Raw genomic sequence first — 27,289 nt, 5'->3', positions numbered from 1 at the left:
TCTGTCCTGGCAATGGGGAGGGCACTGAGCCACCAGAACCTGACCTTTCCTGGTAAGGAGTTGAAGCTATGCGTCACCCCTTCCCCACCTCCATGATGTGGGATCAGGGGTGTGGGGGGGATCAGAGTTGTGGGGCAGCGTGATGGGGGGCGGGCTTTGTGGACCCAAGACCAGAGGCTCCAGTCTGAGCTGGGGAGTGTAGGTCCAAGCAGAAGCTGAAGCAGACAGCGAGGTACTCACTTTTCAGGGGATCTGAAGCCCCTACCCCCAGCCCCGCTGACCTCTGCACCTGCAATGTTGTGACCTCTCAGCTCCTACCCCGCACTGCCATGTCCGACCAAGTGCCCCCCGCCCCAGCATCCCCCCATCACATCACACTTGGCAATCCTTCCTTTTGCCTCAGCTCCCTTTCCCCCGACAGCTGGCTGTGCCCGGTTCCCTCCCTATCCAGGCAACGCTGGGGGGTGGTCGGGACACTGGTTGCGGTGGCAGCAGGTGGGAGTGCCTGGCATGGCGGTGGGCGTGTTGTGTCTAGGCTGTGTGGGGCGCTCTGCCAGCCTCCTGGGGAGAGGTGCTCTGTTCTGCCAGGCTGGTGGGGAAGGGTGGGGGCAGCTTTCTCTGCTCTGGGGACCCAGGTGGTGATGGCCTCTAACCTTGGCCCTCCGTGGCTTCTCAGCCTGAACTTCAACTTCCCTTTCCTCACCCCAGTTCTGGCCATAGTCAGATAGTCCTTCCCTGGGAGGGGGCACCTCCTCAGCTCCCCCCTTGCGGGTGTGCCCAGTAATCTCTGCCCAGCCGGATGCTGGTGGTGGAGACTTTGACTGCACTCAGAAGAAGCTGAGTCACACAGACTGAAGGCAGATGAAGCCACAATAAGAGGGCTTTCAGTTAGACGTTAAGAAGGACACCCATTGGAGAGGCAGTAAAAGCGATCAGTCAGGGGTGCCTGCAGCATCTCCTTGCCCAGGTTCCCCTGCCCCCTCAGCAGCAGGGAGTCCCTTCTCAGCGGTGGCACAGACTCTGCTCCAGGCAGGAGTTTGTCCCCATATCTTGTTGCTGAGGGGCCCATTGGGGTGACTGCGAGTCCCCAGCAGGCAGGGCAGATGACTGACTGCGGCTGGCGGGCTCATGGGCTGGGGGTGGGAAGTCCCAGAAGCAGCTATGGCCTTGTGCTTGCAGGCACTGCGGCGTGAACGTCCCACCATCTGGGCCCCGGAGCCTAAGCAGGCTGGGGGGTGGGGGTGGGTGCTGGGAGCAAGGAGAGGCGGGGGCCGAGAGACGGAGACACAGAGGGGGAGACAGAGATATGGAAGGAAACACAGCAGGAGAGACAGATACAGAGATGGGGGAGACAGAGACCCAGAGAAGGGGGTGCAGACACAGAGGGGTTGTTGGAGACCTGGATGGAGGGGGATAGACATAAAGACAGGGGGAGACAGAGACCCAGAGGAAGAAATGGAGATACAGGGGGGAGGAGACAGAGAGGCAGAGAGGTACAGAGAGGGAGATGAAGACAGAGACTGAGACCCCAATGCACCCGTGGACAGAGACAGAGCAGGGATAGGGAGATCTCAGATGGAGGCTTCTAGATGGAAAGAGAGAGGTGGAGCCACGTTGAGGAAGAGAGCTGAGAGAGACAGCAATCCAGAGTGTCAGCAAATGCTGACAGGCGCGTGGAGCCGGAGGCTCATGGTTTCCCCGTGATGCCCTTAATGAGGCGATTGTGTCCATCGATCCTGGTATCGATCAGATTGGGGGGGCGGCGCAGGAGAACATGTTGCTGATGCTTTCCTGGAGCAAGAGCCCCAGCCCTCTTCCTGGCCCATCACAGCTGCCCTCCCCAGGCCCTGTCCTCTCCCACGGTCACCCACCTTGCCTGCCATTCAGTTTTCCTGCAGGGACAATGATGCCCCTCCTGCCCGTCTCTACCAACCTCTTGACTGAGGAATCACCCATTTTGTCATGCCCCACCTACACAAGACTGGTCTCATGCTAACCCTACTTTCCTGCTTCCCCCTACCCCTTAACCCGGCTGGTAGAGAACTGGCAGGACTGGTTTGCCCATGGGGACTGGTGAGGACAAGGACACAGAACACTGGGGAGGGAGCAAGAATATGATTCAAGGTAGTGTGATCTGATGGGGAATGAGCATATATGTGTGTGTGCCCTGTCCACTAGGGGGCAGTATATGGAGCCCAGATGTTTTTGTGAATCCATCCATCCATCCATCCGTGAAACACACATATCCTGGTACACTAGAGTTGGGCCTAAGCAGTGGTACGCTGGTAAATATTTAACAAACCAGTTGCCATTGAATCTATGACAACCCCATGCATGTCAGAGTAGAATGTTGCTCCAAAGGGTTTTCAGTGGCTGATTTTTTGGAAGTAGATTGCCAGGCCTTTCTTCCAAGACACCTCTGGCTAGATTCGAACCTCCAACCTTTCAGTTATTAGCCGATCGCATTAACCATTTGCACTACCCAGGGACTCCAAATGTTTAACAGCCAGCCCTCAAAACAAAACAAAACAAAACAAAACAAAAAAAAGCCCTGATTTGTAGTTTTTGCCAATTTCCATGGTGAAAATGCTGTCACCATGGCCAATTTTAAGCTGCCAACATGCTGTAACTGAACATGGGGTTGAGAAGAGATGTGCACAGTAGGCTCCGCTGAGCTGGCGCAAGTCGGCTCCAGCATGCCACTGGGCACGAGGCCCCAGCCTTTCTCTCAGAGAGGTCACCAAGTAAACAGCCACATTTACTTGATGTGGATGTGTTCCGAGAGGGGTGCAAGGAGGAGGAGCACATGACTCAGACTGGGGAAAGGATTCAGAGAGAGCTCCATGGAGGAGGTGACCTCTGAGCTGTGCCAGTGAAGGTGGAAGGCAGGGCATTCCCAGAGGTACAGCATAGGGGAGGGCCAGAGACACTGGACACCAATTTAGGAGATTTGTAAGGAGTTCAGAATGAGCGGTCACTGAGTGGGGACTGGGATGGGCCATGACAAGAGACGAGGTTGGGAATAAAAACAAAGGGCCTGGTCCTGAGAGGCAGAGGAAGGAGTCTGGGTTTTCTCCTGAAGGTGGTAGGTTCCCAACAAAGGCTTTAAGCAGGTCAGAGATATAACCCAGGTGAGGAGCCCTGGTGGTGCAGTGGTTAAGAGCTCAGGCTGCTAACAAAAAGGTTGGCAGTTCGAATCCTTGGAAACCCTATGAGGTAGTTCCACTCTGTCCTATAGGGTCACTATGAGTCAGAATCCACTCAATGGCAATGAGTTTGATTTTTTTGGTTCTGTGTTGTATCAAAAGTTGTCTGGAAGACATGTGGGGAGGAGGCCAACGTGGAGGCTGCTGTAGTGGTCCAGGCAGCTCTAAATGCGTCCTGGTCCTTGGAGATGGAGAGGAGAGAGTTGGGGAGAGCTGGCAGGGGCCTGAATCTGAAGAACTCACACCAACTGGGTATTTGCGGAGCAGAAGGTGGCAAGCATGATGCCCATGTTTCTGCCTGGGGCGGGAGCAGTGGGGGTTGAGCAGATTTGGACTGGGGGACTTGCTGCATACGTGGTACCTATGGGACACTCCAGGCCCATGTCCAGTAGGCTGTTGGAGCTCAGAAAAGAAGTTGTCTCCTGAACCTGTCTCCTGCCTGGGTCTGCACTGGGGTGGGGCCCCTGACGGGAGGAGGGGCAAGCGCTGGGATGGGGTCTTGGGGACGCTTGAGCTTCCTAATCACCCCTTCCTGACTCTAGGTCACTGGGGTCAGGTGCTAAGCTCATATTCTAGAAGAGGGCATGTGGGGAGGGGTGGGGACATGCAGCCCAGTGATCTGGTGGACTGCGGAGGGGGAAAGAGAGGGAGGGTCCGAGGCAGAAGGAGGACAGGGCAGGTGATGCTTCTGCTCATTGCTCAGACTCCGGGCCCATCTTGTCACTCCAGAGAGGGTTTCTATTTATAAGTGAGTGAGATTGCCTGTTCCAGGAGAGGAAGCTGGGGGTGGGGCAGGAATGAATACAGATGTGGTCTTACCTTTCCAGGGGAGTCACAGACTGCTTTCGGATTCCGCTGAAAGCTAGGGTCCCTCTCACACGTGCATGTTACTGCTGTGTGCCGTCAATTCTGATTCATGGCGACCCCATGTGACAGAGCAGAACGGCCTCATAGGGTTTTCTAGGCTATGATCTTTACGGGAGCAGATCGCCAGGTCTTTCTCCTGAGGAGCCACTGGGTGGGTTCAAACCGCCAACCTTTTGGTTAGCAGCCAAGCGCTTCACCATTGTGCCACTAGGGATCCTTTCATACATGCATAGACACCCAAAATGTGGTCTTTGAGGGCAAAAGTTGATGGACACCCCACCCCCGGCCTATCCCTTGGGACCCACAGGAGTCCTTGGCCTCCAGGCAGAGAAGTCCTGCTGGGGAGCTGGGGCCAGGGCCAAGCAGGGCTTCGGGGACCGATGACCCTTTTCACTGACCTGGCCCCAGACTTCCAAATAATCCCCACAGGGAGAGGGAGCTGTTGGGATATGTCCAGCTAAGGGGGTGCTCCCATTCTTCCAGGCATGCCCTGGCTCCAGGCTCCCCCAATTCAACAAACACATGTGAAGCACTTCCTGTGCACAGCGTGCTAGGATAAGATGGGGGAGAGGACAGGGGCAGAGCCAGAAGTGCCAGGGGGAGCCCCAAATGCCATAGAGGAGGCTCCGGGGGGACAAAGGAGAGATGCTCACACATGATGGAGGGATTTGAAAGGGCTTCCTGAAGGAAGTGGCTTTTGAGATGGGCCTCAAAGGATAAGTGGGGTTGTGGCAGCTGGAATTAGGAGCAGAAAGGTCTCAGTGGAAGAAGAACTCCAGCAGCCTGGCCTGGGCATGCACAGGGTGGCGTGGGATGTGCTGGGGGACCCTCATGGTGCCCCACCTCAGGTGTTTGAGCAGGGGGTGATGTGAGTACAGCAGCGTTAAAGGAAGCTGGAGCTGCCAGTCAGGGCAGGCTGGAGTGGGGGAGGGGCTGAGGCTATTTCTGTTGTCCAGATCAGAGGTAGTGAAGCCCCCAACCCAGGCTGTGGCAATCAGAAGGAGGGGGCAGGTGGGACAGTAATTCCAGTGGCAGGGCCTGAGGGCCTGGCACCTGCTGCCTGGGAGGGCTGGTGAATCCTAGATGACCCCAAAGTCCCCAGACAGAATCCTGAGGATGACTGACGGGAAGGCGGAGGAAGGAGGTGACGTGCTAAGTCTGAGATGGTTGGGGGCCAGCCCGGAAGTCTATCAGGCAGGCATTGGCTCTCTGGACAAAGGGCCAGGGGCTGGGAAGGAGACTGTTCAGTGTTGCCTACACCCCCGATGGCAGCTGGAAAGGTTGGAGGGGGCAAAATGGCAGAGGGCGGGAGTGAAGGGGAAGGAGTGAGCTCAGACTGAACTCTGAGGAATGTCTGATGGAGGGGAGAGAGGGAAGCCAGGAGAGGAGCCCTAGGAAGGGGGCCAGGAGGTGGGGAGGCCTTGGCAGGAGGGCTAGTACCAGGCTCAGAGGCAGGGGAGGGATCCACTAAGAGAAAGGCTGGAAGAGATGGAGTGGTGGGGTCTGGGACTCAGGGGTGAATGGGCCTGGATTCACGAAGCAGGTTTCTCTTCTGGACAGAGGGTTAGGAGATTGGAGAAGTAATGGATACTCATGGCTAATGGAACAGGCCCAGGGCCGCGGGGGCGGGGAGGGGGTTGTTGAGATCCCAGTGCAGGTGGAGGAGGTGCAGGCCCCGTTTGAGAAGAGGAGGAGAGGTGAATAGGACAAACAGCTGTTGGAGGCAGAGTAAGGAAGCCAAAAGGGAAAAGTGAAGCCAAGGTCAGGCTGGGGAGTGGGGATGGGGGCCAAGTTGGGGAGGAGGCTGAAGGCAGTTCCTCAGGGAGGGAGCTGGAGACCTGGAGACCAACAAGGGAGGAAGAAAGGGCTGTGAATAAAGGCACAGAGCAGCTTGGGACTGGCAGAGGCCACCCAGCAGGGACTCGCCTGTCCAGTCAGCACATGTTCGTGACTCTAGCAACGCTCAGCAGTTCAGGAGCAGTGGCAGACAAAGTGGAGGAGGTGGAGACTTACCTGGGCTGTGGGGCTGGGCCTCGCAGGAGTCCCCTGAGATCCTCGTCCTGAGAGCAGCTTTGAATGGGCCACCGTGGGCTCCAGGATGACAGGTGGTCTAAGTGGGTGAGGGACAGGAGCCATAGCTCCAGAATTTAGGTAGCAGGGACTTTGGGGTGGCTGTCTCGAAGCTGCGAGAGCACTGTAGGTGCCTGGTGCCTACTTGGCTTGTGTGTTTACTTGAGGTGGCTTCAGGGGAGCTGGGAGAGATTGTGGGGAGGGGGCTAAATCCAGCCCTGGGCACTGGCCCAGGTTAGGAGGCTCTGCAGCACATGAGGCCTACCTGCGGGCCCCGTGGGCATGGGCATGAAGGTGCTGGAGGGGTTGTGCTCAGAGAGGCCAAGTTCAAGCTGGGGAGTTGCCAGAGCATGGTGAAGAACAAGCCCATGATCTATATGAGACCTGTAGGATTTCCTGGAAACCTCCCACCACCATGGTGTCCTCTGACTTCCCCTGCCTCCTTGAAGACTCCCCTCTCACTGACCCAGTGACCCCCAGCATATCACTGTGGCTGACTAACCCCCTCTCCTGGGTGAATGGGGAACAGCAGGCTGGACAGTCAAAAGCAGGGGTGAGGTGAGCCAAGGAGTCAGAACTGGGGAGCAGGTAGGAGCCAAGGAGATGACAGTGGTCAAGAGGGTGGGTGTGAGGTTTGGGCAGGGCTGTGGCGACTTGTACAAGCTTCTGCTCAGCTTGGGCCTGGCTCGTCCGCCCGCTCATGCCTTCTCTGAGAAAGGCACATCACTGTCTCTAGAGCTGGCTCCCAGGGCTCCTGCCTGGACCGCTGCAGTGCTCCCTAATTGATCTCCGTCTCTCCCCTCCAAGCCATCCGCACACTGCCACCACTGCAGCCAGATTAATCTTAACACACAGCTTTGCACATCTCTTCCCTCCCCCAATAGCCTCAATGGCAGCATCATGGGCAGAGGCAGGCCCAGCCTGAGTCTTGGACTGGAATCAAGGCCACTCCGCCCAGGCCCTGCCAACCTTGCAGCCTCATCCCGCTCTGGCCCCTTCCACTCTCTGATCTGGGTAGACCAGTTGATTCTTGGTCCCTGACTATGCCTAGCACATTCCTATCTCTGTACCTTTGCTCTTGCTGTCCCCAGTGGGGTGCCTTCCTGCCCCCTCCTTCCCACTGGCCCCCTGACCTCTCCTGGCTTTGACTTTGGCCCCCAGCTTGGTGCTTAGCTGCAGCCTTGCAGGCACCAGTCCTGCCACGTGTGAGGCCTATCCACCTCAGCTTCCACCATCAGCATTCAAAGAGCCCATGAGCTTGGCCTTGGGCTGGAATTTTCTCAGGCTTGACCTCCTTTGTTCTACAGAACAGCCTCACCACAGAGGTGGTGCTACACTGTTTTATAGAAGAGGGCACTGGAGATCAGAGAGGTTGAGAGATTTGTCAGAGGTCACACAGGTGGGCAGGCTTCGTGCGCTGAGGTTCAAACCTCCTCCCTTTGAATCATCGGCGCTCTGCACACAGTAGGCACTTTAAGGGTTAGTTGATATGATGCTATGGGTTTTAGGGGAGTCCTGGTGGTGCTGGGGAGTATTCAGCAGCCTATCTGGGACCCCAGTTGCTCCAAGGTGGCAGTGGGGGTGCGGGGAGGTGCTAGTAGATGGGAGATACAAGGTCTGCAGTTAGCATCTGCACAGAAAACAGGTCTGGGGCCTCCAGTGGAGCCTCAGCTCAGAGACCCCTCCACTGGGCCTTGACGTCTATGAACAGGAGGGAGGGTGCATCTAGACCTTAGTGGGGACTTCCTGGCAGCAGGGAGCACCAGTGAGGGGAGGCAGGTACCCTGGTCCCTGCTCACTGGGCTTGTACCCTTTTTGTGTGGGATGTGTCTGGAGTATGGCCGGGGGCAGCAGCGTGGAGAGGATCCAGAAGGCAAACATGTAGCAGAAAGCACAGACAGACCTGGCTCTGCACCTTTCTAAGCGAGTGACATGACCTCCATTAAGTTATGGCACCTCTTGGAGTCTCAGTTTTCCAGACTGTCTAAGACAGTCATATCCCTCCCTCGACTTTGGTTGTGAGCAGGGAGGAAGTGAAACACTGGGAGGAAGGTGCTCAATCCTGTGCAGGCCCGCGGTGGGTCCTCCGCAGAAGTTGGCTCCCTCCATTACTCTTTTGCTGCTGCAGTGGCTGTGACCACGGCTCCGGTCCCCGGGGCAACTGTGTTGCTAAGATTGTGTTTCTGTGTCCTCAGCCTGCGTTTGCAGAATGTTCCCAGCTTCTGATTTAGTAGCTTGGACAGACCTGGCTAGCTGGGGGAGGAGGGCATTTTTCTGTGGAACACAGGGGATACCGAAGCCCTGGAAAAGAATAGGCTTGTTGGGTGCCGTTGAGTCGATTTTGACTCATAGCTACCCCGTGCGACAGAATACAATTGCGCCATAGGGTTTCCTAGCTACTCACCCTCAACTAGGACCGAGGGTGCAGGCTAGAGGTGGGGGGTGCACCATCCCTCACGATGAGATTCTCGCTTGGTGTGCATGTGAGTGGAGTGAGTGTGTCTGTGTGTCTGAGTCATCGGGTGCAGACTGCTGAGAGCTCTGTTGATAGCATCAGGAAATGATGAAAACCACCTCTCTCCACACTCAGAGCAGTAGTTGTGCTTTTAGGATTCACTGATGGAGCAAATGCATTGAGACCAAAAGCTGCTGTGGTTTTAGCTACTTAAAAAAAAAAAAAAAAAAAAGTCTTATTAATTTTTAAATTTTTTGACAGCTTTTTTTTGAAGCATGATTTACATGCCATACAATCAGCCCATTGTAAATGAACATCAACTATGCTTTAAAATCAATTTGTTCTTTATTCGTCACATCTATGTTCATTTGAAATATAATTATTTGTACACGTAGACGACACATTGTGTATTTAATTCACCCATGTGTATAGGTACACAGGCCCCTCAAGGTCACTCAGAGGTTGAGTTTGAATCCTGCCCGTCTGTTATTGTTGGAGGAGTCCCTGGGTGGCACCAACGGTTAAGCATTTGGCTACTAACTGAAAGGTTGGAGGTTCGAACCCACTCAGAGGTACCTTGGAAGAAAGGCTTGGCGATCTACTTCCGAACAGTCACAGCCTTGAAAACCCTATAGAGCAGTTCTACTGTGACACACCTGAGGTTGTCATGAGTCAGAATCTACTTGAAAACTGGCTTGGTTATTATTGTTGGAATCAGAGTGATGTGGAACTGGGTCCCACTCCCTCGCTCCATCTGCTCTGTGACCTTGAACCAGTCACGCACCGTCTTTTGACCTCTTTTCCTCATCTGTAAAATGTGTGGACAGATCGAGGCGATGTGCACGGTGGGCTGAGACCCCAGGGCTGAGACTGCACCCATGTGGTCTGGGCTCGTCATCTTCATCCAACTCAAAGATGGAGAACTGGGCAGTCAGCAGGGTGACAGGGAGGCAGGCTCATTGGCCACCATGTCCCAGTGGACAAGACGTGGGAGTACTTTGGGAGCAGACTGGACTTGGGGCATCCACTTTAGTGGGGAGGGGGTCTGAGCCCTGTGCGTTCAGTGGGCTTTTTCGGTGCTGACTATGGCTCCTTCTTCCCCAGCTGCTCCGTGCTCACGCTGGAGGGACTAAAGATCCCGTCTCTATGTGACCTGATTAACTAGGTCAGATGGCGATGTCCCTTCCTGTCCTCGCTCCCAATCTACGGAGTAATGGACTCCATGCTACGCTGCCCCCCACGACAGCCACTCTCTCCCTCTAGACAGCTGGCTCTCGGCCCTGCTTCCGCTCTGGCCCTGCCCCCTGGGCCTGCCTTTGGGGAAGAACCCTTTGGGATCTTACCGTCTTCTGAGTAACTTTTGATCCTGAGCTCCAAAATACCCTTCACCTGCTAGTCAGAAGCACCTTCCTTCCAGCTCTCCCCATTCCCCACTCATGCTGGCTACACAGATGGGGACCATTAGGATCCGTTTGGTCGTACCCAGGGTCTGGCTCCATGCTTGGACAACCCATCTGGGAAGCTAGCCAGATGAGGCATCTGGACAATGGGGAGTTGTCTGATGGAACAAGGGCTTCATTGGGTCATTTATTTAACTCAAATTTCTTGAGCACCTACTATGGGCCTTGGGCAGCGGTTCCACTGAGCCAGCTGTGTTTCCCCCTGTACCCCAGCCCTCAGCCTGGTAATACCCCTCCCTTCTCCCCAGACCAGGCTCATTCCTGTGCCCAGCCTTTGCCCATGCCTTCTCCTCCACGGGTGATGCTTTCCCCTCCCTCTGCCGGGCGAGACACCTCCTCATCCTGCCGAGCTCGTTTCAAGTGCTGCCTCCCACCTAGGCCTTTCCCAGCCTTTCCCAGTGCCTTCACCCCTCACCTTCGCTCCCCTGAACTCCTGTATTTACTGCCTGGATCACTTATTCTGGCACTGAGACATTTAAGGCCTCTTGTGGTTATTCAGCTGTTTTGTGTGTGTACAACTTGTTTCCAGCTAGACACTGAGCTCCTGGGAGGCAGGGAGCATGGTGGGCTTTTTTTTTTTTTTGGTAACTCCTTTAATACCCGGTGCGTTGCTAGGTGTACAGTAACCCGCTGCCCTCGAGTTGATTCTGTCTCATGGCGACCCCATGTGTACAGAGTAGAACTGCTCCATAGGGTTTTCTTGGCTGTAATCGTTACAGAAGCAGATTGCTAGGCCTTTCTTCTGCGGCACTGTGGGTGGGTTCAAACTTCCAACCTTTCTGTTAGTAATCAAGCACAAACTGTACCACGCAGGGACCAACTCTAGGCTTACGGTAACCAGAAGCCGTTGAGTCAATTCTGACTCATGGTGACCTCATGTGTGTCAGAGTAGAACTGTGCTCCAGAGGGTTTTCAGTGGTTGATTTTCAGAAGAAGATTGCCAGGACTTTCTTCCGAGGCACCTGGGTGGATTCGGACTCGAACCAACAGCATATAGTAGGCACTTAATATTGAAAGAAGGAGGGAGGGAGGGAGGTGATGAGTGAGCTGGAATAGCAGGTGAGACAGGGTTTGTCATTAGTTCTTCTGACGACCTCTCTAGGATGTGTTCTTGGTCCCAATCCCAGCTCCCTGACAGGAGCATGAAAGTCATTACATCCAGTGTTTTATGTTTGATCCAGAGAGGTTGAGAATCTTGCTGAAGTTCACACAGTGAGTTGATAAAATAGGCTAGGAATTGACCCAGGGGTCCCAGTCTCATGCTGAGGCTCCAGGTGCCTCAGCCTCTGTGACAACCCTCCTTGGGGTAGCCCTTCTGCCCGTCAGCATGTGCATGACTGCCAGTGTGTGTGTGCATGTTTGTGTGCGTGTGTCTGGAAGGAGCAAGCAGAGCCGACAGTTGTCCAAGAGAAAGCTGCCAAGTCCGCAGAGTAATTGTAGAACACATGTGACTTTGTGTGTGGCTGAGGGGCGGGGTATGCGTGTGAGACCTTGGCGATCGTTGCACTGCTGGCCGGGGGCCCCCTGAGCTGGCCTGGTGGCACAGGCCAGGATGGGTCTCAGAGTTCCCAGCAGGAAGCAGGGCAGAACCCACAGTACAGGCCCCCAAGGAGCCTGTGGCCCCAGAATCTGAAACCCAGATCTGGGGAAGGGAAAGGGGCTACATGTTTCACGTGGCCACTTCCTGGGGTGGCTGCTGTGCATGCATTGCCTCATTGACCCTTTAGGGGTCAGTTCTCCACAGAAGCCTGAACATCAGCTACAGTCTCCCCCTCCCGCAAGCTTGCTGTTTCTGCTCCCCCCATCCCTGTGGACCCATATTTGGGAGGATTGGGTAGAGGGTCTCAGGTACAAGCTGCGACTGCTTCACACCCACCCCTGCCCTCCAGCCCGAGGAGCTCACCAACGCACTGGAAATCAGCAACATCGTCTTCACCAGCCTCTTTGCCCTGGAGATGCTGCTGAAGCTGCTCGTGTATGGGCCCTTTGGCTACATCAAGAATCCCTACAACATCTTTGATGGCGTCATTGTTGTCATCAGGTAGGACTGCCCTGCCCCTGCCTCTCGCTTGAGGCTCAGGAATGCCAACAGGGGTGGCTTGGGGCGAGAAGCCACGCAGCCTATGCCTCTGGGGTGGAAGGGTCTAGAGTCAGGCCCCACCACCCCACAGGACCTGCCACTCCCCTAGCGGGAAGGAAACTCTCTGTGTCCCTATGCTTTACTCCATCCTCTCCCTCGGCCCGACCTTGCTCATCTGGAACTTGGGCTCCCATCTCCTTTGGCCAGGCCCCTCTTTAGTGTCCTCTCCCCACCCCTATTCTTTGCCCACGACCCTGTCCTGGCCTGGGGTTAGTAAGGATAGTGCAGTTGGCTTTGGAGGGGAGTCAGAGGCAGGATGAGGCGCAGCCAGCTGTCCCTGCTTGCAAGGTGCTTGGAAACCATCTCAGACGCCGGCAATTTGCTTTAGGGTTTCCAAGACCTTGGGAAGCTGCTCTGTCCCCCCAGGCCTGGGGCCAAAAGAACTGCTTTATTGCTGTCTGGAATTGGCTTTAGATTTCATTAGAAGAGAACAGAGCAAATATTCCACAGCTTGATGCTGTTGCATTGGCTGGGTTTAGGGAGAGGGTGTCTGTTGCCAGGACGTGACCTCTGGCGGGAGCAGAGGGTAGGGTGTGCTAGGCTGTTGCTCAGATCCTTGACAGCTCAGGGGCTCCTGCCTGGAGGCCAGAGGGCCACGTGGGCCCCCTTTTCTCACACAAAGAGGCCAGTCCAAGCCCTCGGGTGCTGCTGAGTCCTCCCAAAGAGGAGGGCAGAATGCAGAGGCAGTGGGCTCAGGCTCCCTGCCCCCTTACAGCGTGTGGGAGATCGTAGGCCAGCAGGGGGGCGGCCTGTCGGTGCTGCGGACCTTCCGCCTGATGCGGGTGCTGAAGCTGGTGCGCTTCCTGCCGGCGCTGCAGCGGCAGCTCGTGGTGCTCATGAAGACCATGGACAACGTGGCCACCTTCTGCATGCTGCTCATGCTCTTCATCTTCATCTTCAGGTGAGGGCGGCGCAGCTCCTGTGCTGGCTGGGAGATGGGCCAGGCTTGGGGCCGAAGGGCCTGCGGGGCAGGGAGCACTGGCGCCCTGACCCTCACCTGTGGCCCTGTGTCTTTAGCATCCTGGGCATGCATCTCTTCGGCTGCAAATTCGCATCTGAAAGGGATGGGGACACGCTGCCAGACCGGAAGAATTTTGACTCCCTCCTCTGGGCCATTGTCACAGTCTTCCAGGTGCAAAGAGGGTAACAGGGCAGGGGGTGCTGCTCTGGAGGCTGGCGAGGGGTGCCCCTGGTCAGGCCCTGATTCTTGTCCTCTGGCCCTGCCCGCACCTTTTCACACAGATCCTGACCCAGGAGGACTGGAACAAGGTCCTCTACAATGGGATGGCCTCCACGTCATCCTGGGCCGCCCTTTACTTCATCGCCCTCATGACCTTCGGCAACTATGTGCTCTTTAACCTGCTGGTCGCCATTCTGGTGGAAGGCTTCCAGGCGGAGGTAACCCCCTCCCCTGCCCCGCCCACCCTCACCCTGCCCGAAACAGTCTTAATTCCAGGAGGATTCGGCTGCCTAACTTGAGACCCCTTTGCTGCCAAGGTGGCCTGTGAGGTCTCGCAGGAAGCACTCTTAGAACTAAGTCAGGTGGACTAGGGGTGGGAGGCGCCAGGTCTCACACAGCCCCTCATCACTTGGGAGACAGGGTGGTTATCTGGGGTCTCTGGGTCAAGGGTTACCTTCCCCAGAAAGTCAGGCAAGATTAGTGTCTGGGGTGCACCGCGCAGCTGGCTTCTTGAGCACGAGTGTTCTCTGGCACATGGGAGGGGACCCATCTGAGCCGAGGGGTGGGGGTGGCTTGTGTGCAAGGCATCTGCGCTCTGGCTGAGCTGATAAAGATGCTACCAGGGCCCGGGCAGGGCTGAGCTGCCCGGGGTGAGAAATGAGCCCAATTAGCTGCGGGCATGGCAGAGATGAGCGTCCTATTTCCAGCCCAGGCTCCGTCACCTTCGTCACGGGCAGCGTCATCAATTAATATTGATTTACATTGATCCTGCCCTTGCCGTGCCAAGGTGCAGCCTCTGCCTGATGGACTGTACCCCTCCCCCCAGCTCTGCCTCTCCTCCCCCCAAGCCCCCAGCCCCACCCCAGCCCCCCAGTGCCTCGCACAGGGCAGGTTGACCCAACCTAGAAACACTGCAGGTTGGACATGGAGAAGCTCTTGGTCCAGTTCTCTCTGGGTGACCCGGATGGAAACTCCCGCTGCGGCCTGGTCTATAAATACCAGGCACAAGGTGGAAAAACAAAAATCTATTTTCCGATTCCTTTCCCAGCCCTGCAAGGGAGGGCTGTTCCCGTGGGCCGGGCTGGGCTGGTGGGGTGCGGGTACGTCTGTCCCACACCATCCTTTCACCCGCTTCTGTTTTAATTCTGTAGTTATCCATTATCGCATTTCCTCCCACTGTGAGGACAGCCTGTGGGGGCGTCACGGGCCTGCGTTTGGTGATAGCTGGGCCTCCTGTGGGGAGGAGGGAAGTTGGCACCCTCCCTGGGATGGGACATTTACTTGGGTTTCCTGGGCCTGAAGGTTAAGGGGTGCCACACTGCTCCTGTAAGAGCCAGGGTTTCTGTGGAGACCCACCACTCAAGCCGCTGCCCTTTGCCAGTGGGAGGAGAATTCAGGTGGGGGTGGGAGCCCTTCAGCCCCTTCCAAACCACAGCTCCTGACGGCTAAGTCTTCCTCAGAAAAATTCCTGTGGAACTCTGTGGAGGGAAATGGAAATCTACCTGAGTCTATTCCCTCCCTTCACTGGCTGTTCAGCCAGGGTAGTGTGGTCCTCAGCCATCCTGGAGGTATCCAGTGTAGACAGCCCCCTCCTCACCACTCAGCCCTTCCAGAAAACACCTTGTTAAAATGAGTGCAGCTGAGCTGGCCCTGGTTGCTAGGCAGCAGCCAAGTCTGTGTGTGGGAATGGAGAGCAGCCTGGCCGTCTGGCCTGGCCTGGTCACTCTGGCTCTGCTGGGGGCATGTGGGCTGCCCCAGCCTGAGAGGCAGCCACATGCTCCTAAGCCTTCCAAGTGTAAGTTGCTGTGGGACAGGGGTCTCAGGGCATGGGGCCATGGGGTACAACACTTCCAGTGGGGTGGGCTGGAGAAAGGATTTCAGGATCAATTCCCTCTCTATGGGGTAGGCATCGGCTAGGGCCTGATGTGAGGGGCTGGACCAGCTACTCCTCTGACCTGCCTGTGGCGGGCCAACCATGCCTGGGTGGGAGGGATAGTCACCTCCAGCGGCATCTGTCCCTTCCTATGTGGAGTTTCAAGGGGACCAAGCCCTGGTTCTGAGGGAGGCCCCATTGTCTGAAAGGAGAGGCTGGTTTTTTTTTTTTTTTCACATATGAGACACCCCACCTCACTGAAGGAAGAGGCTGCCCCTATTTTGTTGGCCTCTACCAGCAGGAGGGCTCAAGGGACGCCCCCTCTTCTGGGCCGGCCACCCTGCCAAGAGGTAGAAGGAGGTGGTGCAGGGGCGGGGCCTTCTCTGCTGTTGATTTCCTGATTGCAGGGGGCAGTGCCCTGAATCCCTGTATATTGATCATGCACACACTTAATTAAATGAACAGGCAGCAGGCCCAGTGTGAGGCCGTTAATTGATATTAAACAACATCATAGCCATCATCCCAGTGTTGCTTGTCACATCCCATAACAAACAGATCAGTCCAATCAATTGTGATTTGAAGGGAGGTAGGCTGAGCCTATGAGAAGTGATGAGGCCTATTTTCAGTTCCTGCCCAGCCTCCAACTTTCATCCACTCTTCCCTCCCACCTTTCCTGCCCATTTTCCAAGCCCATTGCCTCAGTGAGCTGTATCCTGGGCTGGAGACCCCAGGTCCACTACTTGCTCTGTGTGACCTGGGGCAGTTTCTTGAACTTCTCTGAACCTCAGGTGTCTCCCCTATAAGACGGATGGTGGCACCTGCTTCCCACCTTGTGAGGACGTGAACTAGCGTTAGGGAAGCAGTTGGTGCCATGCTTGGCATGCCCTTGGAGCATGGCAGCTATTATGATCAGGTCACTGAGGGGCTTCATTCCTGCCCTGTCCCCCATCTCTGTGGCCTCTGCCCTCACCCTCCAGAATCATTCTGGCCTGAGGGCCTGAGGTTGAATTCTGGAAGGCCGTCCCATTCGGTTCCTCACTTCCCATTTCTCTCATTTTCCTGCTGTTGGGTTTACACCCCTGCTCATTTACATCTTCTTTCGAAGCCCAAGTTTGAGATCTGTGCGCCGATGACAGTGCCCCTCCCCTGCCTCCCCCTCTCCCTGTAGGAAATCAGCAAACGGGAAGATGCGAGTGGACAGTTGAGCTGTATTCAGCTGCCTGTCGACTCCCAGGGGGTAGGTACGCAATCCCGAGTCGGCATGCCCCCCTGTGCCCCGTGACCCCTCCACTCCGCCTCCGTGTTTCTGTGCTCGTCGTCCACGCTCAGCTGCTGTGCAACTTGTAGTAGCCATGGTGGTCACTGGTGTTGTGAGGTTTGCTTCGATTTTAAGTCCCTTCCGCCTTGAGGACATGGAAGGGGGGCCTCCTTGTTTCTGCCCATCCACTCACAAAGGGCACTATTGCCCCTGACAGACCAGTAGGTCGGCCAGAAAAGGAAGGGACTTAGAATCCTGTGTGTGTATGTGTGGTGCCCCCGCGTGTGTGGTGTCTATGCTGGGTCCTGGAGGAGTCTGAGACATCAGGCCTCAGTGAAGTAAAGACTGGTGGCCGCAGACCTGCTCACCATCTCTCCTTCCTTTGCCCTCTGCCCCTTGCCCTAAGCCCCTGTTGGAGACACCACAGGCTGCCTTGGCTCAGGACAAGTCTCTGGAGGATGTAGGGATGATGTGTGGCTCTTGCCAGAATGTACCAAAATTTTAAATTACTTCTGAGTCTCTGGGCTTTTAACCACCCAGGAGATCCAAGCAGGTATATCAGGACACAATCCTCCTCTGACCCCTACTTTGAGCCTGTGCCCTGCTCTTTCTTGCACTGGCACCAGAATTCGGGGCCAAGCCAGGATTCCAGTGGGACCCCATGGTGCTGCGCATCCCGAGCAGCCCCTTGGAGATCCCACTTGATAATTAAAGGCCTCGTTAGGCATGTAAACTGAGTTAATGAAAAGGATCCCCTGAGATGCCAATTACGCAATATTTATGTCCTTATCAAAAGTAGCAATCAAGTATTTTTTAATAACTTCTTAAGAAGAAGTGTGTAATTACTGGGGAACCTACTGACCTGCTAAGAAGGAAGACAAATCTGTCCCACAGACAGGGAGAAAGGTAAAAATGGGGCCAGGGGAGGGGGCTGGGGCTTGGGGCAGATGGAAGGAAGAGCAAAGGGACCAAAGTGGTATCCTTGGGCTGAGCCGCTCTCTCTGGGGTCTTTTCAGTTTCTTTCCAGGGGCCCCGGGTCTGGGGCCTGGGAGAGGGGAGCCGTGGAGAGACTGCAGAAAGGCCTCTGTGGCCTTTTGGAATTGAGGCTCTGGTGGCCACTTCACTCAGGTCCCCAGCACCCTCTGGTCTGTGCTGCCTTCTGGCTATCCTTCTGCTCTCAGCCAGCCTTGGCATCAGTCCTGGCCAGGCTGGTTGGCCTGTGGGCTCTGGGGTTAGCCTTGGCCGTCTCTGAGGTGTGGCTGGTGGGACGCACAGGCGTCGGGGCCCTGGGAGGCCCTGCACCAGTGCATGCTTCGTGCCGTGGTTGTTGGTTCCGTGGCCTATATGTGGTGTGTGCGTGTGAAGAGAGGGAGACCTCGGCCATCCTGCCGTCCCCCTGCCCCAGCCAGGTTCCTAATTGCCCGCTGTTCCTTGGCCCTAGGGAGATGCTACCAAGTCCGAGTCGGAACCTGATTTCTTCTCGCCAAGCCTGGAAGGCAACGGGGACAGGAAGAAGCGCTTGGCCCGTGAGTACCCGTCCTGGGGGTGTGGACCCTGGGCCTGGGCCGGGCCCAGGTGCACTAGGGGGCTCTCCCTCTCTCCCCCTGCAGTGGTGTCCCTGGGAGAGCACCCGGAGCTGCGGAGGAGCTTGTTGCCGCCTCTCATCATCCACACGGCCGCCACGCCCATGTCACTGCCCAAGAGCTCCAGCACCGGCCTGGCGGAGCCGCTGGGCCCCGCCTCCCGCCGCACCAGCAGTAGCTGGTCGGCGGAGCCCGGGGCGGCCCACGAGATGAAGTCACCGGTAGGGGGCGCACGTAGCCGCGGTGGTGGGAGAGGTACAGAGGGGCAGGAAGAAGAGGCTGGAGGGGGGGCAGGTCCAAGGGTTGGACCAGCGGCTAGAAGGGGCTTGTGTGTACCCTGACAAACCCCAGGGGAGTCGGTGAGGCCTGGCAATGCAGGCTGGCAATGAGGTCAAGAGGAGAAGCCCTAAACTTGGAAGCAAAAGATCAGGGTTCTAATACTGCCTCTTCTGTTCCCCGAGGGACCTCAGGCAATACTCAACTGCTAGGAGCCTTATCTGTAAAATGGGGGCAGGGGATAGTCCCTACCTCCTTAACCAAAATCAAATCAGTTGCCAATCAAGTTGATTCTGACCCATGGTGACTCCATGTGTGTCAGAGTAGAACTGTGCTCCATGGGTTTTCAGTGACTGATTTTTTGGAAGTAGATCACCAGGCCTTTCTTCTGAGGTGCCTCTGAATGGACTTGAACCTGCAACCTTTTGGTTAGCAGCCAAGCATGTTAACCATTTGCACCACACCTAATCATAATAGTAGCAAACCCTCGTCTAGTTACTGACTTTGGACCAGATACAGTTCTAAACGCTGCACATAAGTGTGCTTGACTCATTTAATCCTCACAGCAATGCTATGAGGCAGGTTCCCTTATTGTCCCCATTTTATAGTCTGAGTGAAGTGACTTGTGAAAAGCTTCACAGCTAGTAGGTGACAGAGCCAGCATTTTAACCCAAGGGGCTGGTGCCTGAGCCCATGCTCTCACCGAGATTTTATACTGATGCTCAACTGATAGTAACACCTCTCTTACCCAATAAATGACGCAAGAGAGGTTTAGTAACCTGTCCAAGGTCACACAGCTGGTTGGGTTGAGCCAGGACCTGAACCCAGGCATCTGAGTCCAGGACTCCTGCTCATGCCTGATGTGGTGCCGGGGAGGCTCATAGGAGATGGGGACACATATAAGGGGATGCAGGCCCACAGCCCTGTCTGAGACCCCCTCTCCTCGGCTCTCCCTCCAGCCGAGTGCCCGTAGCTCCCCGCACAGCCCCTGGAGCGCAGCAAGCAGCTGGACCAGCAGGCGCTCTAGCCGAAACAGCCTTGGTCGTGCCCCAAGCCTGAAGCGGAGGAGTCCGAGTGGGGAGCGACGGTCCCTGTTGTCCGGCGAAGGCCGGGAGAGCCAGGATGAGGAGGACAGCTCGGAAGAGGAGCGGGCCACCCCAGCGGGCAGTGACCGTTACCACGGGGCGTCCCTGGAGCGGGAAGCCAAGGGCTCTTTCGACCTGCCGGATACCCTGCAGGTGCCTGGGCTGCACCGCACAGCCAGCGGCCGCAGCTCAGCCTCAGAGCACCAGGACTGCAATGGCAAGTCAGCCCCAGGGCGCCTGGCCCGGGCCCTGCGTCTCGATGACCCCCCACTGGATGGGGACGACGCTGATGACGAGGGCAACCTGGTGAGGCACCTATGGGCACAGTGACCCCTCAACCCTGACTTTGAGAGAGACAGGAGCTGCCCCCACTCAGAGGCAGGGCTGGACAACCCACCCCCAGCTCTCTGTGTCATTCAGGGTGCAAAGGAGTTAACCATTCCAAGCCCAAGGGACCTCAATGGGTGCCCAGGCCTGGAAACTGAGTTCTACACGGTCCCTGTCTCTTCTGCCTGCCCTACCAAGCTCCAGCTCCTCTGCGCTCGTGGGGCTGTGACTCTGAAGTCCCTGGTGGATATGAATGGTTTTTGGGCTGATGTGTATGAATCTTTTATGGCCCTCCCCCTGTGACTCAGAAAGACCCATCACTCATCTCTGCAAACTGATGGCCCCCTCCCTGTGCCCTGTTCTCATTGCGACCTCATCCCAAGCCTCAACTTCATACCCTGTTCTTACCCACTCACACCTCCTCCAGCCCCCTTGCCACCCCCCTTAGCCCTGGGGATGGGGTGCAGGGACCTAGGACCTCAGGGTTAGCACATGGGAAGAAGGGGCCAGTGTCTCCTTGGCCCAGGTGTGTCTTTGAGCAGATTGTGATGGGTATGTTTGATCATTGATGTGGCTTCCAACCCCAGTGGTGGAGGGACAGAGGGAGGACAGGCAGGGGGCTGGCCTGGATGCAGGGATGAGAAAACTGAAGAGCCATGGAGAGCAGGGAGTGGAGAGGGTGCAGGGGAGAAGAGGAAGGAGATGAAGGAAGTAGGGAAGTTTGGGGAAGGAGAGAGGAACGGCAAGACTTCGAGGGAGCTGGGGAAGAGGAAGAGAAGGAGGGCAGAGGGCTGGGCCGGAGGTGGGAGAGAGCAGATGAGGAGTGAGGGTCATGGAGCTGCCGAGATGGAGCGAGGGGTTGGGGACTGAGGAGGCCTGGACCCTGCTCGTAACACTGGTGTTCCTTCCGCAGAGCAAAGGGGAACGAATGAGGGCGTGGATCCGAGCCCGGCTCCCCGCCTGCTGCCGTGAGCGAGACTCTTGGTCGGCCTACATCTTCCCTCCTCAGTCAAAGTAAGTGAAGGGGGCTCCAACCTGCTCCCCAACCTCTCCTCCTCACAGGAAGTTATCCGGTTAGGGACAGGGATGCTAGAAGTGGTCGCATGAGGTGTAGGTGTGTGAGTGAAGGGCCTGGGTGTCAGGGGGTCACGGTTGGGGGGACCAGGCTGGGTAGGAGGCTTCGGGCGATGCCTCTCACTGCTGCCCTTGCCCTGCCTCCCCCTCTCAGCCTTTGCCTCTGTTCCGGAGCAGGTTCCGCCTCCTGTGTCACCGGATCATCACCCACAAGATGTTTGACCATGTGGTCCTCGTCATCATCTTCCTCAACTGCATCACCATCGCCATGGAGCGCCCCAAAATCGACCCCCACAGCGCTGTGAGTCACTGGCACCGTATGCACCGTGGCTGTTGAGTGCCTACTCTGCGTGGAAACGGTGCCAGGCCCCTCCTGGGTGTTTGCACTAACATAGCAAGCAAGGGAGGCAAGAGGCCCAGAACCTTCCCTGACCTGCCCAGGGTGGCACGGCCAGGGAGAAAGGGAGCCAGGATTCTAGCTTAGGTCTCTCTGACTCCAACCCTTGCTCTTGGTGCCCTGAGATGCCTTCTGTGTTCCTCCTCTGCCTTAGTTTCCCTTCTATGATACACCAGCCCGACTGGGGAGTGGCCCCTGCTCCTTACCTGGGTGAACACCAAGCCCCACTGCACCCCAGGTTATTTACAGCAGGCACGTTCTTGTGAGCAAAAGGCTTGGAGGCCCACATGTGAGTCCCACGGTGGTGCTGAGGTAACAGGAGCCATGGGATGGGGGATAGGGAGGGGTTTAGTCCTGCACCTATTGAGCACTCTTGTAGCCCCTGCTCCTTGCCACAGGTCTCAGGTTCACCCATGATTTGTGCATGGATGGGGGCACAGATCAGGGGGAGAGGGAAGCTGCTCTCAGCCCCTCTTGGTCCCTTGGTCCTTTCAGGTCACAGACAAGTCAATTTTCAGGAGCCTTCTGCTCGTCTGTGACCTGTCAGTCCTTCTCACAGGAGACAAGAGGCCGGAGGCCCGAGTATCTGATACAATGCTCAAGAACCTCACCTCTTTGGGATGGGCCCAGCTGGTTCTGTGGGGCTGTCTCCCCAGCCTGGCATCATAAGCCCCACCCCCTCGGCAGTGATTTGGGTTCTCGCAGGGAGGGCGAGGGGCCTCTGTTTCCCCCATGGCTTTTGTACCACTTGCTTGGGGGTTGCCAGAGGTGCCCTCCTTGCCCCTCCTTGCTGCCACCCAGACCATTGTTTAGATTTAAATGCCACCGCAGCATCTGTTCTCCATTAGGGTGGGCTCCAGGTGGGCCAGGGTGGGGATGGAGGGAGCCTGAGGAATGGAGGGCCGACCCAGGAATAGGTGGCTGAGGAAGCTCCATCCTGGAACCCCATCCCGCCCCCAGGGTGCCAAGGGCTGCTGAGCTGGTGTCTGGGTGGTGCAGGAGCAAGGGGGGCTGGTCACACTCACACCCGGGCGTCTCTGGGCCCGAGGCCTGCCGCAGGGCCTCCGTCACTCTCTCCCTCCTCTCTCCTCACCCTCCCACCCAGCTCCTCTGTCTCTGGCGCCGTCATAGTGTGGGCATCTCTCTCCCCTTTCTGTGTGTCTCACTCTCTCAGACACTCCTGCTCTACTTGCTGCCTCTCTCTGTACCTCCCCTTTCTGTACCCCTCTCTCTCTCTGTACCCCTCTCTCTCTCTGTACCCCTCTCTCTCTCTGTACCTCCTCCTCTGTACCTCCTCTGTATCCCTCTCTCTGTACCCCCTTTTTCTCTCTGTACCCCCTCTTTCTGTGCTGCCTCTCTCTCTCTGTACCCCCCTCTGTACCCTCCTCTCTCTCTGTACCCCCCTGTACCCCTCTGTCTCTCTCTGTACCCCTCTCTCTCTCTGTTACCCTCTCTTGGTCTCCCAGCAATGGACTCAGTCCTCAGATCTCAGGAGACTGGGCCCCATTCGGCCCACCCTGCCCCTGCCCAGGCCTGAATAGGGCACCTGGGGATGCACAAGCCATGCTCAGGCAACCTGCGTGCCTTGCGGGTCTGTTTCTGGGGCACACCTCAGGAAGCAAGGGCATGGGGTGGGGAGGAAAGGATGAGGGCTCAGAGACCAAGTTAAGTCCTGTCCAGTTTTCAGAAAGGAATCAAGGAATAAGGCCTGAGATATGAGGCTCAAATGACAGCATTGTGGTGGGGGTCACTTCCTCCCCTGGCCACACTGCAGGGGTCTGTTCAGGCAATGGTGAGACTGTCCATGGAGGTGCAAGCCAGCCAAGGGGGCCCGGCCCTGACTGACGTGTGAGTGTATGTGTGTGCGAATGTGTGTTGGGAGGGTGGGAGTCGTCTGTCTGAGTCAAATGTTGGAAGCAGCTTCGGTGTGCAGAGCCATCCTGGCCCAAGGAGGGTGGGGTTTCCCGATGGGCGACAGCTGCCTCCTCTCTCTTGCAGGAACGCATCTTCCTGACTCTCTCCAATTACATCTTCACCGCAGTCTTTCTGGCTGAAATGACAGTGAAGGTGATGGGGAGTGGTGGTGGTTTGGGGCCCTCCGGTTCCTGTGGGGATGAAGATGGTGGACACAGCTGAGGGTGGGAGGGGTGGCCATAAGGGGGGGGGGCAGGATTAGGGGCTGCAGGTGAGGACGGCTGGTGACGCGGATGGTGATCTCCAGGTGGTGGCTCTGGGCTGGTGCTTCGGGGAGCAGGCGTACCTGCGCAGCAGCTGGAACGTGCTGGACGGGCTGCTGGTGTTCATCTCCATCATTGACATCCTGGTGTCCATGGTCTCCGATAGCGGCACCAAGATCCTGGGCATGCTGAGGGTGCTGCGGCTGCTTCGGACCCTGCGCCCGCTCAGGTGACCGTCCCCCACTGAAACATTCCACACCCCCTCCCCAGCAATGTGTCCCCCTCGGGGACACCTCCAACAACCAGCACCCCCAACCCCATGGCCCTGCTTCCTGTTTGTGATCCCCACAGGGGATCCTCTCTGCCCGCCCCACCCCCACCCCAGACAACAGGGCTTACAGCCTAGGAAACCATGTGGCTACTCTGTTCTACTCTGTCATATGGGTCGCTATGAGTCGAAAGTTGACTTGACGTCACACAACAAATTTTGCTCCAAGGGAACACACACCCTCTCGGTGACACTGCCAACAGAGCATTTATCTCCTCCTCTCCAAGACATCATACTCTTGAGGGTCATGTGGTGCAACGTGACTGTACCCCTTGATGTGGTGCAGGGCACAGTCCCAGAGGCCATAGGTAGGACCCCAATATCCTTCAGCCAAAGCTGTCCCGTGGGTAGTACCTAAAGGGGTGACACTGCTCCTTCCCGTGAGGTAACAAGCTCCTATTGCTGGCTTCTCCCACCTTAACGCCCCTCTCAGGGACCACCCCATTGGTAACACTTCTTCCAGCAGGACATCTGTCCTCTCAGGAGGCCCTCTACAGTACGGCAGTCACCATCTCCCAAGTCAGAGCTTTTCTTGAATGGGGACAACACTGACTTAATAACGATGCTTCCCCAGCTGTGATAACCACTTCCCATCTTTTCCCCTTACCTCCTGTCCCCGACAGGTTTATCACCCGCCCCCCACCACACTGCATCCCTCATTTACTGTACCACCTCCTTGAGTTAATAGTCCTCCCTATACCCAGCCCCAGCAGGTAATACTTTTGACATCCTGAGAGTGGACGGGGAGATGTGGGCGTGTGTGTGTCTGCAACCTGTTTGGAGAGACTGTGGGTGAAGTCCTGATGGGGGTGGGTGTCCTGTGAAAAGGAGATGGCACTCTGCACGGGGAGCCCAGAAAGCCAGCCTCTTCCCTCCTGGAGGGGGACTAGTGAGCCACGATAGGGCTGGGGGGCAGGGTACAAGGAATTGTGGGAGCTGGGAGCCCCTCTCACCGTCCCCACCCCACCCCCAGGGTGATCAGCCGGGCACAGGGGCTGAAGCTGGTGGTGGAGACGCTGATGTCCTCACTGAAGCCCATTGGCAACATCGTGGTCATCTGTTGTGCCTTCTTCATCATTTTTGGCATCCTGGGTGTGCAGGTTTGTGGGGTCCATGAGGGTCTGGGACCCGCTGTCAGCAAAAAGCCTGAGAAGTGCCCTCCTCTTAGCCCCTGGGGTCCCGAGGCTCAAGCTGCTGCCACCGCCTTCATTCCAGAGAGGAATAAATAGGGACACTTCCCTCCAGGGCTTCAGCCTCAGGCCCCATTGCCTCCTGGGCATTTTGCAAAAAACTAGGGGCCTCCAAAGACCCCCACGCAGGGCAGGGCTTCAGGGAGGCTGCAGGTCCATGGTAGCCACAGGCTGCTCTTCCCGCCTCTCTGCACCCCCTCCCTGCAACTCGGAGCTCCACAGTCTGGCCCACCGTCTACCCCAGGATCTCCTCCCTTCCTTCCCTGCCTGAGCAGGGTGGGCTGGAGGCCAGGCCTGGGGATCTAGCGCCCAGGCAGCTGAGCCCGGTTAGCAGCGTGCTGGCAGACAGGAGGGTACAGACCCCAGATGAGGCAGGAAGTGGGGGCTGCTGGGGATCTTGGCCTCCAGCCCAGGGAGGGAACTTGGCTTTGGTGTAGGAAGATCGGGAGCTGCCTGCAGAATTCAGTGGGTGTCTCAGGGGGCAGGGAAGCCCCTCCACCCGTCCTCCGGTGCCTCCAGCTCCAGCTGCAGGGTAAATAGCTGGCTGTTGGGCAGCTTGGGAGCTTCTGGTTGGCTGCTCCTCTCCTTCCCTCCCTCTTCCGCCCCTTTTGGGGATGTCCATTTTGCCCTGGGGATGGGGCTGTTTCCCAGCTTCCTAGAAATTCTCTAGCCCCAGGAGCCAGGCTGGGGTACATCTGACAAAGTGGTGTGTGTGGTGCCTCTATGCAACCCCTCCCCCCCATACTACCCAGTGCCTCTTCCCCTCCCTCACTTCCCAGCCTCCTTGGCTCAGTAGTGAACTATTGTTGAGCTCAGTCCCCGGGCTCTTTGGGTGGTTTTAGATCTGTCCCAAGGGGCTGAGAGATGCCTGCTTGCTCAGGCCCCCTAGCCCCCTCTTCCCTCAAATCCCTTTCCCACCAATAGCCATAACCCCGTTGGGAGGCGTGGGCTGGAATGGAATGGGGGCGAGCTTTTCAGTGAGGCAGACCTAGGTTCGAGCCTTCTCTCTGTCACCTACTGGTTGTGTGCCCTTCGTGGTGGAATTACCTTCTCAGAGCCTCATTATTCTCATCTGTAAAATGGGGGTGATAATACCTCAGAGTTTCTGATTTATTAGGTCTGGGGTGAGCCTGGGGATTTTCATTTCTAACAAGTTCCCAGATGATGCCAACACTGCTGGTCCACGGACCACCCTTGAAGAACCACTGGCCTAGCCCTTGGTAGAAAATGAGTGACTCCTACTCTCCTTGCACCCTTCCCATCCCCGGAATACCTTTCCTCCCTTCTCTGGGGCCTCTGGCCCCAAGGACCCAGAGGAAGGAGTGTGCCTGCAGGGGGGACGGTTCCTGGCAGTGTTCCCCTGACTTGACTGATTTTAGGCTTAGCACCCCATCCTCACCCAAGGTGTGCCCAGAGCTTTTAGGACCCAGGGCGGGGGAGATGAGGCGGAGCTCTGGGCTTCCTGTGGTCACAGCCCACTTCTCTGTCTCTGGGTGTGTGTGTCTCTCTCCTCCTTTCTGTCCAGCTCTTCAAAGGGAAGTTCTTCGTGTGCCAGGGTGAGGATACCAGGAACATCACCAACAAGTCTGACTGTGCCGAGGCCAGTTACCGATGGGTTCGGCACAAGTACAACTTTGACAACCTTGGCCAGGTGAGCCCCAGGCTCTGAGGTGGGGGGCAGCGTTGCATGCTGATTTGACTGCAGGTGGAGAAAAGAGGAGGAAGCAAGATGAGGCAGCAATGTGCTCAGCACCCTCCGCTATCTTGCCACCAGCATGTCACGCAGCTCAGTCCATCTCATAGCACACTGACACATGGGCCCACAGGGTCATTAGCCCTCCTTAGAGATAAAGGAGTCCCTGGATAGTGCAAATAGTTAAACTTTCGACTACTAGCTGAAAGGTTGGTGGTTTGAACCTACACAGTGGTGTCTCAGAAGCCAGGTTTACCAATCTGCTTCCGAAAGGTCACAGCCTTGAAAACCCTGTGGAGCAGTTCTAGTCTGCACACGTGGGGTTGCCATGAGTCAGAGTTGCCTCGAAGGCAACTAACAATAACAACAACAAAGAAATAAGGAAATGGAAGCTCAGAGAGGGTAAAGGGCTTGTCCAGGGTCGAAAAGCTGGCGTGTAGCAGATACCCAAGTCCCCTGTGCCATGTTGCTTCTTGGTGGAGTAGATAGCCCACGTGGGGTCAGGGGCAGGCTGCCTGGGGTGTGAATCCTGGTACCATCATTTATTAGCCAAATGACCTTGGGCAACTAACTTACCAAGGCCTCAGTTTCACCGCCTGGTGAAGGGGGTCATAATACTATCTACCTGGAGGGTGGTAGTAAGGACCAAA

General features: G+C 56.7%; 1 protein-coding gene across 28 annotated transcripts in view; it reads left to right on the top strand.

Moving 5' to 3' along the window:
• Positions 1–27,289, top strand: part of CACNA1G (calcium voltage-gated channel subunit alpha1 G) — a 68,261-nt gene that overhangs the window by 20,706 nt on the left and 20,266 nt on the right. For 20 of the 28 annotated variants that reach the window (XM_023732623.1, XM_023732627.1, XM_023732626.1 and 17 more), the window contains exons 10-23: positions 11,948–12,099; positions 12,914–13,099; positions 13,216–13,330; positions 13,441–13,596; positions 16,420–16,488; positions 17,951–18,035; positions 18,120–18,313; positions 19,328–19,759; positions 20,694–20,794; positions 21,032–21,155; positions 23,250–23,318; positions 23,473–23,657; positions 24,730–24,856; positions 26,472–26,597. In XM_023732623.1, coding sequence (XP_023588391.1) covers positions 11,948–12,099; positions 12,914–13,099; positions 13,216–13,330; positions 13,441–13,596; positions 16,420–16,488; positions 17,951–18,035; positions 18,120–18,313; positions 19,328–19,759; positions 20,694–20,794; positions 21,032–21,155; positions 23,250–23,318; positions 23,473–23,657; positions 24,730–24,856; positions 26,472–26,597 — 2,121 coding nt within the window. The remainder of the gene's footprint in view (positions 1–11,947; positions 12,100–12,913; positions 13,100–13,215; positions 13,331–13,440; positions 13,597–16,419; positions 16,489–17,950; positions 18,036–18,119; positions 18,314–19,327; positions 19,760–20,693; positions 20,795–21,031; positions 21,156–23,249; positions 23,319–23,472; positions 23,658–24,729; positions 24,857–26,471; positions 26,598–27,289) is intronic. The other 8 variants (XM_023732631.1, XM_023732628.1, XM_023732621.1 and 5 more) reach the window with 1 other exon arrangement.

The sequence above is a fragment of the Trichechus manatus genome, unplaced genomic scaffold, assembly GCF_000243295.1.
Source record: "Trichechus manatus latirostris isolate Lorelei unplaced genomic scaffold, TriManLat1.0 scaffold00054, whole genome shotgun sequence".
In the NCBI taxonomy this organism is placed as follows: domain Eukaryota; kingdom Metazoa; phylum Chordata; class Mammalia; order Sirenia; family Trichechidae; genus Trichechus; species Trichechus manatus.
Note: the sequence above shows the minus strand (reverse complement) of the source record. Positions and strands in the feature narration are given on the sequence as shown.